Source organism: Balearica regulorum, chromosome 1 (genome assembly GCF_011004875.1).
Source record: "Balearica regulorum gibbericeps isolate bBalReg1 chromosome 1, bBalReg1.pri, whole genome shotgun sequence".
Classification (NCBI taxonomy): domain Eukaryota; kingdom Metazoa; phylum Chordata; class Aves; order Gruiformes; family Gruidae; genus Balearica; species Balearica regulorum.
Window position 1 is genome coordinate 94,241,001 of NC_046184.1, and position 12,708 is coordinate 94,253,708.

The 12,708-nt window shown below is 40.7% G+C and overlaps 1 protein-coding gene across 1 annotated transcript in view; it reads right to left on the bottom strand.

Annotated features, from left to right (window-relative positions):
- Nucleotides 1-12,708, bottom strand: part of IMPG2 (interphotoreceptor matrix proteoglycan 2) — a 64,714-nt gene that overhangs the window by 41,725 nt on the left and 10,281 nt on the right. The window contains exon 3 of the mRNA XM_075766877.1: nucleotides 6,939-7,105. Coding sequence (XP_075622992.1) covers nucleotides 6,939-7,105 — 167 coding nt within the window. The remainder of the gene's footprint in view (nucleotides 1-6,938; nucleotides 7,106-12,708) is intronic.

Sequence of the window (12,708 nt, forward strand, 5' to 3'; positions counted from 1 at the left end):
TACCGGCTACCACAATACCACGAATCACATACAGTACCGACTGGATGGATGAGCTGTCAACTCGTGAACTTGCAAAAAAGCAGTTACACAGGATAGTCTTGTCTGCTCCTAAGAGATGATCGTTAGGCACAGAAGAGAAAATATCTCAGAGATAATTCCAGGCAGGAGAAAAAGGTAGAAGCAATGTCAAGGAGATCTTAAATAATCTCATATTAGTTTAATCCCATCTATGCAGGATTGTACCAAGCACGTTTGATTTAACCCACCTGAACACATAATTTCCAACAGGAAAGTAATATCAAGAAATGATTCTCTCTTTGCCTGTCCTGATTCCCCACCACAGTGTGTGGCAGAACCACGCTGTCGTGGCGGCAAGGCTAAAGCACTGGAGGGAATCCAAGGAGATGGATGACAACTGAAGCTGGAGGGCAAAGCCAGGATGGAGAGCAGTGCCCTGAAGCACAGCCCTGACAGGTAAGGTGAAAATATGGTTTACAGTGAGCAAGAGGAGAGACAGCAGGGAAAACTTGGTGGAACAGAAATTGTTTTAGCCATGTTCAAATGAAGGCTGGAGATCCATGGTAAGGTGTCAGAAACAAGCTAAGGGTCCATTCTGCCCAGGAAGAATCAGCTCCATAGCAGAGGGGAACTCTCAACATAGAAGTGATTCTTCAGTGTGTGTTAGGCAGTGCTATCTAGAAATGAGGTGAAAAACAGGGAAAACAAGGAAGAACTACAGATTTGCAGAGTAAAGGAACTGATCAGACAAGGATGACAAGGATGAAATATCGGTTCTGAGCTCAGGCTTCCTGGCTGACAGTTTCTGTGCTGTGCCAGGTGTCAGAGAGACTGAAAAGGAAGATTTAGGCTGGAACTGGAGGAGAGTGACCAAAGAGAGAATTAACACAGAAAGAGCTTAAGAGATGAAAGGGAGATAAGGCAAGATTTGGAGAAGCAACTGGAGCTAATTAATCTATTTGCGTATACGTGGTGAAGGTCTGGGGTTTTTTTCTTTTTAAGTTAGAGGAGGCTAAAACTTGCAATGCAAAAAGAAAGAGCCAGTCAATAGGAGAATAGTAAGTGTGGTGATAAGAAAGGGGGTGAAGGAATCTGACATAATGGCTCAAAGGAGGACAACAGAAGCCAGTTTTTTTGCATCTGTAAGAGTAGGTGGAGGGTGTGAAAGAGCAGATGAAATCTGCTTTTTTCCAGATTTAGAAGAAACTGGAGATGTTCTATGCAAAGAAAAATATGTTAAAGTATCTAAGACAGCAATCAAAAAGATACTGGAAACTGTGAATAGGACATTTGATTAAATAAAGACAATGGTTAGCAAGGAAGGTCACAGAACAGGAAACGGAGAAACAGCAGAAGAGGTCTTTCTGCCTCAGAGGAACTTTAGGAAGACAAAATCATCTACTGTGTGAGGTGATCAGAAGCTACAGCACTGAGTCTAAGTGGTTACAAACAACTCACACCATTGGGGTGCTACATCCCACCTTTGAACACAGCTCAGAATTCAGGAGAAATGATGTATTTTACATTGCTGAGTGCCCATTTCAGCATGCGAAGAAGGTGTTTTGTTATGCTATGCCATTAAGACATCCTAAGGCAGGGTTGCCTTCTGCCCCTGTCATCTTAGTCTCCTTCACTGAGCAGTTAGTCTGTGCTCCAAACACACTGAAATAGATAGAGCTGCTGATGGGCTTTAAAGTCAATACTAAGCAAAAGTACCGCTGAGCAAACACAATTGCAGGTTTTGTTTCTTGGCCCAGGAGCTTTTTGAGTTGACTTTCGGTAGGTGAGCACCTCCTGTCACTGTTTTGGGGATTCCTGGTGAAACTGTCTGCTTTTGGTTCTCAAAGCTGTACTACAAACTCCTTTCCACAGCTAACTCTCAGCTTAACTCTTGGATCTCAGCCCCACCAAAAGGTGCACACAAGACAAATCTCCTTCTCACCAGCATCCAGAAATCACACAGCCCTGCTTCCTTTGGAAAGGATTCATGACATAATCCATGCTGTCATGTGTCTCATTTGCCCAACACTGTTCAGATATGCTTTGTTATACCTTGTTTTCTGTGATACAATGTCAGGCTAATGAAAAAATTGAAAAGTAAAAAAAATTATAAGCATGACTTGGTAAGATTACTTTTTATTCACTAGGCAGGAATTTTAATTTTTCTCTCCTCTTCTAATCACAGTACATTTATGAATTATATTCATAACAAGGCCTGACATTGTTTCTTCCTATATAAGCACATATATTACTAGTCAATGTGAAATCACCTGAGGCTCCATCAAAAAATGTAAACAATCAAGGTATCTGCAGGGTAAAAGGGAATCACCAGTATCTTTCAACAGAAACTGAGTTTTTACAATGTATCCTGCACATTGTGGTTTCGGTTTTGATTTCAAAGAACCACAAACTATATAAGGATGTGCTTGATTTCACATCTACTTTTTTAAACCTCTTAAAAAATCTTTGTTCTTACTACCACTGCACATTTTTCACACCTTCAGTTCTTTTAACTTTGTTCTTTCACACTTGAATATTCAGTGCAGCATCTTCTGATGCAATTTGTACAAAAGATTGCTTGCAACTTCTTATATTAATTGCTTTGTTTATGCTACAGATTGGTGAGCCTCAAGGTGTGCAAAATTTTGTTTAGGCACCACAAAGCCACCAATTTTCTGAACTTTCCTCATCTCTTCAACAAAAAAAGGCTTTGGAAGAGCATCTGGTTGGTGTGGTACACTTTTTCCAGTTGCATTCTGGCTGAAACAGCAGCAAAGCTTTGTGTTGTTGAAACTAGAAGGATTAAACAGGGGGAAAAAAAAGAAAAGGAAAAAACCCTGACATGAGTTGAGGCTTTAGTCCACCTAGCTTGATTTCTTCTTCCTAATCACTGTCAGGAGCAGATGCCTCTATGGAAGTTGTATGAATCTCCAAAAACTGGACAGGAACCTTACGATATCTCTCAGCATGCTAAGGAGACATGGTAGACAATCAGTCTACAAAAAAGTTCCTTTGACTGTTACAGTATTTGATTCTCAATGTGCAATAAGTCCGTTGTCTAGAAATACTACAAATAGAAGAGAAAACCACAAACTCTGTCCCCAACACCATTGCTCAGCCCCAACAGGTTTCAGGGGAAGCAGAAGTTTGTATTGCTCTGATGAAGCTCTTGGATGCAAGGACGAGGCACTGGTGGTCTAGTTTGGGAGTTCACCAAATACCCAAACCACCTCCTGACCGCATGCCTGGTGAGCAGGTCCGTGCAGTTAAAGGAAGAAACAAGGGAAGCACTGGCAACTGATTCTCCTTTAATCTTCTTATTTACTATAAGAACAGGCTGCATGTGAAAATGCAAACCTCTGGTTTCATTTTATATGACAAGCCACACAGAATTAAAGAAAAAATGTAGAAAGAAATAGGCAGGGAAGCCATTTTTTTTGTAGCTAAAAAAGCCCTCCTTGAAGAATCCCTAGACAACACAGAAGAAAATTAGTCTTCTCTAAAAGACAGAAAAAGCAGGAAAGCAGATGTAAAAACAGTTCAACCAGCTACTCCAGAACTGCAGGATTATTTCAGTAATTTATAAAGTAAAAAAACGTGCCTAGCAGCTATGTGGGCATTTTACAAAGAATATCATATGCTAGCTGTAAATGCGCTTATGGACAGCACAGATTGTGATGGTTTGGCAGCAGTGCTTCAATGTTGTAGCAAGAAATATAAGGTTCCTAGGAACCTGATAGCTTCTATAGCTTGTGTTTCTGCTCTCTTGGATTTTTCAAAAAAAATCTAGCAAAAGCGTGAACACGGCCATAGTCACGAGGCAGAGTGGGGGCAGGTTTCGGCAATATCAGAATTCCAGACACACATGTCCCAAAGGGTAGAATGAGAACATTCTACATAATACAGAGTTATACTTCCCCTGAGACACAGCAACACAGTAAAGAACACAAGCAGAGTTAATTTATATTAAGGAAGGTTTATGTGAAGAAATATACTGCAAACAAAACTTCCCTTTAGATTAGAATTACCTTCTCCTTTTCCAGTTCCGCCAAGATTTCAAAAGAGATGGAGGGATAACATAATCCCACACTTTGCAAATCTACTTAATATCCAAAGAAATTAGTCAGGCTTATATTCATCCTATGTAAAGTACTTTAATTTAACATGATCACACAGAAAGTAAAATGAAAGAATTTGAGGAAAAGAAAAAGAATATTTTAAATAATTTTTTAAGGCATAAATCTGTAAAGCTGTTCATCTGCTCCTTCTGAAAATCTGTCAGTGAATTGCTTTAAGAACCTGATGAAAACGTAGTATATATATTATATATTATTGTATAACATGCATATATATACACACACATATATATACACGTGTATCGGCAATCACACAGAGTCAGGCCTCGATTCTCCAAGACAACACATGGCACATAGCTTGCTTATTAAAGAGCAGCACCAGCATTGCCTTCTGAGGCACACCTCCACACCAGTAGAAGCCACAGATTGAAATTAACCACAGATGATTCACAGACACTGGAGAGCAGAAGAAGATTAGAAACAAGTGGTATTGAATGAGGCATGTAATGGCTGAAGAAATACCGGCAACCACATATGCTGCTTTTCTACAGTGCCGGGCAGAAGTGAGTCTTCCTTTCAAGCAGTTGAGAGTGTGGACTATTCACATGTATCACGCATGCACGCTACAGACTACTGTGCATGCTGTGAAATAATGGCAGCCCTTTGGTGAGAAGTGCTCAGCACTTTATCGATCAAACCTCAGGCATGAAATAAAAATATATTACAACAGCTGACCGTGAACAAACGAATGAACATGCTGTAATGAGAGAAAAAAAATCCCACAAGTAAGGGAAAGGCTTAGCCATGCAAGTTGGTCAACTTAGCTGGTGAAAATGGAATGAGATGGCAGGACACAGTGCTTTAGTAAGTATGCTTGGTCCCACAGGCTGAGCCCCAGCTCTTACCACCACATTAGACTGGAGCAAGCAACTAGCAGGAGAAAGGATGCTCTTAAAAGCAGAGTCGTAACTGCTGCATCTGTTTGGACTTAAAGAGGTTTCACACTCTGACAAGCATTTGGTGCATGAGCACATCTGAGAAAGAGTGAGTCAGTACTAGAGTTAGTAATTAAATCCACACTCTGACCTATGTGTTCAAAAATACACCATCAGAGCTTTTGAAGCTGGCTGATCAGAGATAGGATAGAGTGCTCTCACCTTCAGTCTTTGGTTCAAGTTTAAATTGAGTTCAGGCTTTTATTTTAAAAAAGTCACCTGATAGATTCATGACACGCTATGTGAAACACAGTGGTGACAGCACTCAATCCCCCTTCAAGCAGACCAGTCTCCCATCAAATCAGCCCAAAACCCGTCACCTTCTAACAACTGTGCTGAAAGCAAACAGAAAGATGAACAGTCCTTTTCCAGAATATTGCAATGCTGAAGAGAATATATCCATCTACAGGAGAAATAAAACCTAAATTACACATAAATCATCTGAATAAATCCAACACAGAGCACTTTATCTGACTACACTGTAATGCTGAAGGGCCATACCCCAAAAAGTACAGCAGCAGGTGAGAAGTTAGATGCATCATCCTGCTTCCAAGAATCATCCCGATTTCTTTTAATAAGCTCCCACTGCAGATCATCTCATTACCAAATCTTACATAAAGCAACGATACATTCACTATGCACAGAAAAAGTTCAGATGAATTCTATTTGTCTCCATCTTTTTGCAAAGTCTTCTAAGGACAACAGTACCATCAGACATTGCAGAAGCAAACTTTGGCTAGCACCCACCTGTGAAGACTAACATGTAGGCTCAGAAAAAACCCCTCTCTCCATTATCCACAACTGTTTTCACACTCACATTCCCTAGTGCACATTCCTAGCACAGGAGTCCATAAAAGAGCAGAAAGGAAAAATGTCAGCACATTCATACTAGCAAAATATTACTGATTCTATGAGATCATACATTTAAGTTTCATAAAACTACTCATCCATTACATTGCAATAATAGAAGAAATTGTAATCTTAAAGAAGATCCACAAACCACCATACATTTTAAGACAGCCTTTTATCCAGAGAAATTAAGGTATCTACTGTATCTTAGATGCGTACAAAGTTAAGCGCTTAATTCTGTAGTAAGGACTTAATTTTAAAATTCACAAACTCCTGAATAGACATCTTCATATTTCATTTGAGATAGGCTTCTTTAGTTTGGCTTAATACTCCTTTTATTTGCTTTAAGCTAAAATAAGCTTGCTTCAATTGAAATAGCAGACTATACCAAGATATTCAGCAATTTTTAATTAAACTGTTTTACACTCATACTCTGATTTTAACCTCTGCAACTTCCCATGGTGACAATGTTATCAATTGCCATCACAGGACACCGAAGCTTTTTATATTTATAGCCACACTCATTTCAGTCAGGCTGCAGCGCAGAGATGTCAGAAACCTACAGCAATGCAAAACATCAAACAGGTAATTTTGCCATATGTCTCGGTATCATCAGAAACACAGCTCAGAACTTGCTGGTTCAAAGTGCTTTTTGAACTGAAGTTCAGTCCAGAGCAGGAAGGCTGCTACACGCCACAGTGGGTAATGTGCCACAGCCTGCCCCATGTCATGCTGCCTTTTCAGACAAGAGGTCTAGACATCATCCACTTGTCAGGAACATTACCTATTGAAGACAACATTCTCTTCACCATTGTTAGTTTCTCCTCCCTCAAATCAGATACAACTTTACTTTTGGAACTATGGATCCAAGAGCTGGGATACTCATGCCTGTCCATTTACGTGCTCCACATGTTACCACCTGCCACATACCAAGCTGCATGTTGCAGTGGGACATTATGCCCTTGCTTATGAGAAAACACCAACCAGGAGCTGCACCCACCTTCACAATCAGACTCCGGTGCTCCTCAGACTGACTGAAGTTCATGCCCATTTCAAAGATACTCATTGTTCCTTCCTCACACAGGCTCATCCAGGTGTGGTATTCTTCACGCTCTGGCAGTCTATCCCAGAATGTCTTGAACACCTCCCAGACTGTTTCCTGACACACTGAAGGCACAAGAAAGGTCTAGTGTTAGTACAACAAGAGTGCTTCCATGGCATGGGTGGCCAGGATGGTATTGTCCAAACGCTGTATGCTTTTCAGTATATTAATATGTAGAATACAGTGACTGTACACCTACATGTAAATGTGTAAGGTGTTAGAGGGACTGACAATGAAGATCTGGTGGATCTTCCACATTCATGCTACTTCCCTCCCTGATTTTTTTAACTGAATTAATTACTTCACTAAAGAAAAAAAAAAAAGAAAGCAAGAGAGAGCACACTTGTCTCCTAACAACCATCAAGAACAACAGTATTTTCACTGAGTGAAGCTGCCCTTGATCAATGGGTCAAATTTTTAGAAAATTTAGAAAACCAGAACAGTATGGCAAATGTCCTCACAGAAAGTAGAGGTGGAGCTTAATTTGCAAGAATGATAGTTGCACTGATCAAAGCTGTAGAGGCTCAATTAGTAACAATTCCTTTGGACTCATCTTTACATGGAATTTAAAATGAGTTTCAAAATTATAATTGCATTAATAATTTTAAAAACAAGGCAAGATGATGACACAATAACACAGTATGCTAAGAAATAAGTCAACCTCTAACCCTACTGCATGTATGCACTGAGAAAGAACTAGACATCTCTAACTGAACGGTCCGTGAATTAAGGGTTAAATTATCTTGTACCACACCAGCTGCTTTAACCTCCCTATCTCTCAGTGTGCTCTTTGCCAATCAGAGCAGTTGGTCACATAACGCTCAAGCAAAAACCTCTCTGTGACCCAGGATAACTGGAAGAGAGGAAGATTTATAGGATTTTCCTTGTGTCCTGGAAGAGAACAACATTAGAAGGAGAACAACTCTAAAAATCACTCACAGCAGATGCCAGCTTGGAGTAGTAGCAGACAAACCTGCTTTTTGGTCTTAATCGGATTTCACTACTTATATATACACCCACTTCAGCAGAGGAATGCTTTGCATTCAGGGAAAGTCTTGACATCGTAAGCAAGACCCTACACGACACTGACCATGAATCTATCTTCGGAAAGTCATTTTCTTCAATCAGCTTAAAAATACACTCCAGGCTGCCAAAAACAGTACCTTACTGCTATTTCTTCTTGATACTCTGTATTCTCAATTCCAAAATCGATTACATGTACTTGTGTAAAACTTAACACATAGATCACATATGGAAACATAGCTTCATTCAACCAAGAGATGGACATTTTTCTTAAATGCAAAGGCTTGATAAATAACAACCTTAAGGAACCATTTCACATACAGTAGCCCCCTTAAAGCTCAGCTGATTCTGTCACCCTGGATGGCAACATGCAGAAAAGCTCTTTTCTCCACCACGAATTTCAGTTTATCAGAGCAGTTGAGAACATTTCTCCATTGTGGAACTCTACAGGTACACAGATATCTCTCATTTCCATGCCACATTCCTGACAGCTTTCCTACATGGCGATTAGCCTTGTAGCTCATTTGACATGTATGACTAGTGAGGAATAGTCTTCAAACTCTGCATTATTAACTGTCAGTAGTATATTACTGCTCTAGCACCCCTTCAGCTTCTAGGTAGCTACCTTTATATGTAAGACACAGTAATTAGGTAAGGACTATTTGAGATGCTTCCAATCAGTTTTGCTTATGCATCTTTATTATTCAGAAATAAACAGCCAAATTTACAAGCATCTATGCACCCACTCACACTCCCCCTCAAGATAAGCTTGTTTCCTCAGTAGCTGAGGAAGCAAGCTCTTTGAGGCAGGGACCACATTTCTGTATGACCTCTGCACAGACCTCAGGCAATGAAGCCATAATCCTGCTCTGGGATTTCTGGATCCTGCTGGAGTACTAATAAGCTTCCTGAAGCACAATGACATCTGTAGTATCCTCTCTGCCATCTGACTCCTAAGACCTGGTCATCCAGCAGAAGACCAAGGTCAAATTTCAAATCCAGAAGCCTACACTAAGGAATACTGCACTCTCTGGTTTCTTCGGTAGGTATTTGTATCCTGCATTCTGACTAATGGATCTTTCATTCCAGGTGCAACATTGTACAGCAACAATCCTGCAATGAGATTATTCCCTAAGGCCGGGATAAATCTTCAGCAGGCTAGCAGTAAAAGTTGGAGCTATGGCAATAGCTTGCAAATACATTGCAGTGGCACTGTCTAATCCTACAGTTTTCAAATGGCAACGGGCAAAGGACTGGCTTTCCAGTTGCAAGTAATAATTGCCAATAATAATTTAAGGCAGTTTTCCTTAATGGTCTTAAATAAGTTTAATCTCTTTTTTAAAATAAAGGTGATGAAGACAGTGCCTTGCCTGAATACAAGCTGCTGCTGCATGAACAGTTGTCCTGATCAGCTCCCAATAGATTAAGGATTTGTTCTGTGTCTTTTCATTTGGAATTAGACACCTCACTGAATTCCAGGCCCAAAGGCTTTGTGCCATCTGTGGGCTCTGAGCCCATTAATCAGACCTAAGCTGTCAGAACAGGGTCATATTTTCTGTGGAAAAAAGAAAGGGGATGCGGATAAGGAGCTACATTCTGTCCTCTCTAGCCTGTTTCCTATCTAGCCATTTCCACTGCGGCGAGCAGTAACAAGTTGGACCACATGGCAGAAATTGTTTCCATATTCAGAAGGAAAAGGCTGGCCCATTTCTTCCTCCTGAGTAGTCTGAGAGTTTGTTAGTTCTGACACACAGGGAGGGATTAAAAACCCCAGGCAAACATCTACTACAATTGCCATTTCAACACTTCTGTTAGCCTTGCCCAGGAAACTGCATCCTCATCCACGGTGAGCTGCTTGCCACACACAGTCACCTCGCAACCTTGCTGACATGCAGTCCATCTTGTCATTGTCCTGTTTATTCCCACCGGCCAGTTTGTAAAGCAGGGAATTGCTTTGCAGGATAACACATGCGGGCTGTAAGGGCTCAACCCAAGACCCATCCCCTGGCACGCTTACCTATATGGTGTTCCAGAGCAAATCTGTAGCCTGGCTAAGAAAAGGAACAATTTTGTTTCAGTCTGTCTTTCTCGTACACTTTTTTCAATGCTTTGTAGTTAGATGAGAGTTGCCACTCCAAGCACAGAAAAAGAACAGCACGGTTTCTTCAAGGTGGTTCAAATCATGCTCATGTAAAGAAAGAAACAAGCATGATTCTATCTCCCATCTCGTTCAGGTATGTCAAAGAAGGAGCCAGTTCTTATCATGGCTTCATTGACGTGGCCACCCAGGGAACTGAAGAGACACCACCCTCACAGCACATTCAAGTGCCATTAACCTTTTTTTAACTTGAAGGTGGAGCCCATCCCTGGGGTGAGTTTTCCACTATCTGCTGGCAAGGGAGGCTTTTCAAAATTTCTTATCAACAAATTCTTGAGAACTCCCATATAAGAAACCCATGTTTTTCATAACTAGGTTATAAGCATTCTGAGACATTGTAGACAAAACTTGGAGACATAAAAATGTAAACAAAGTTAAACAGGGCTTGACTGGAAGCTTTAGTAAATAACTGTATTTTACTCTATAAAAATAATTCACTATATTCCCTTTCTGACCTTCCAGCAACTTGCCAGTGTCTGTGCTACATAAACTATCTACATATGCTGACAATAAATGAAGCAACTTTTGACTACTATTTAAAATAGCATCTCCTTGAAACCAAAATGGAAAATAAAAGAAAATGAGAGTCAGAGGCCTGATGACAACCCAAACAGATCTACCAGTAAGCTTTTTGACTAGCAATGTAACTTTGAATTTTAATTATAAAACATTTAAAGCAAATAAAGAATGGGAAAAAAAATTCAGCATCAGAGCTTACAATAAATTGACAGGAGCCCAACAGTTCAGTGCTATGACTGAAGCTGTTCGCTTAATACAGCATGATATGTTAACACACCTCAACTATTAAATAAAATAAACGTGCTGCACAGGCTTTGAGTTACGATCTTTCCAGGAATTAGGTTTCCAAGACTAGCTGCACAACCCTTAAAAACCAACCGACCAAGCAGCCAGCCCTGCCAGGATCAGGAAGGAACTGCTGAGCCAATCCAGCAGTGCTGCCACATGCCACCTGAAGAGCAGATCAGCGCTCAAGGCGTGTGAGAAGAACCAGTCTTTATGGCTAGATCTCACGCCAAACTTTCACTAGCCTGCTACCGGGATAGCCACAGGCACAGATATGTGGGACAGCATTAGCAACACCAGGCCCTGGAGGAGACAGGATTTGCGATGAGGCCTCTAATCCCTGGCAAACAATACTGATTAAAAGCATCATAAAATCGAGATCAATCTTTTAAGGCAGTGAGCTAAGAGCCTTGAAGCTACACGTGGGTGGGAAGGTAAGCTCCTCTAGAAAATTACTTCCTTCATCCCATGGGTGCGGTAATAAATAACTTGTATTTTAGTGTTAACTGATCTTTTGGGTACTTTGCAATTTTCCTCTGAAGAATTCAAATGCTAAAAATATGAAGACTTGTGAGACAGACAAAGGCTCCCTGCCACAAAGATGTGATCACACCAGGTGTCTACAAGAAAGGAAGCAAGTATGCAGAAGATGTGTAACTGATTGACATGACAAACCAGAATTCAAACCAAGAATGCAAACCAAACTGCTTGTTCTGTGATTTTTCTCCGTAGTACATTTTGCACGCACATACTACATTTTGCCTGTAGTCCATCCTGAAATGCCTCAGAAATTCAAGTCACTTAACTCATTACTGAGATAATCATCTTCAATGTGAGAGAGAGCACCAAGGCAGTAAAAATGGAAAGGACAGCATGTCTGGCCCATGCCCTTGTGCAAACTTCCATTTGAGCAAAGTGTCATAGGCACTTAAAGTAGGCAAAGCCTTGACATTTAAAGGCTGTAACAGGTTTCAAAGGCTGCCTCAGAAAGCCAGACATATAGTAAGACCATGTGAATCCTAGCATATCTACTCCAGAAGCCAAAAAGCCCAGCCCTTGGGAGCTTATCTGCTTCAAATGCAGTGTTTACGCTCATGTAATACTTACAAATAATAGAGAATATCCTGAAAAGCTTAAGATAAATCGTGTTTCAGCCAAAAAAATTCCACATAGTCAAGCACAACCTCTTTTCAATCCTCTAAATCTGTAGGAAGGGGTGGAAAAAAGTCTACTTGAAGTTTCCTTTGCTAAAGACTTTTATTGTTCTTTTAAAAACCTCCAGCTAAGATCTGTGATGAGATGATCTCTCTCTCTGAAATTGCTACCTCTCATGCACCTGGGTAGGATATATCGTCTCTATGGCTCCAGATTTACCATTCAGGATGCATTTATCTCTCAAATGAGAGACCATTAGCCTATTACACTCAGTCTGTGCTCAGGGATTTCTGAGGTTAACAGAAGGGGCACCACATGACAGCACTGGGCACCTAGTAGGGGGCAGGGTGGCTTTCTGGCCATTTGTGTAAGTGGGCAGTGCTGGAGCTAAATCCCAGTTAAATCCCATTAGTGCTTCTTAAGAGTTGAATCATGTACAGTGGCTAGGAGCACTGAATCAGGCTGAATATTCTATTTTGAGGCAACATGAGGCCAACTCCTCCTCTCTAACAATTTCTGCACAACTGA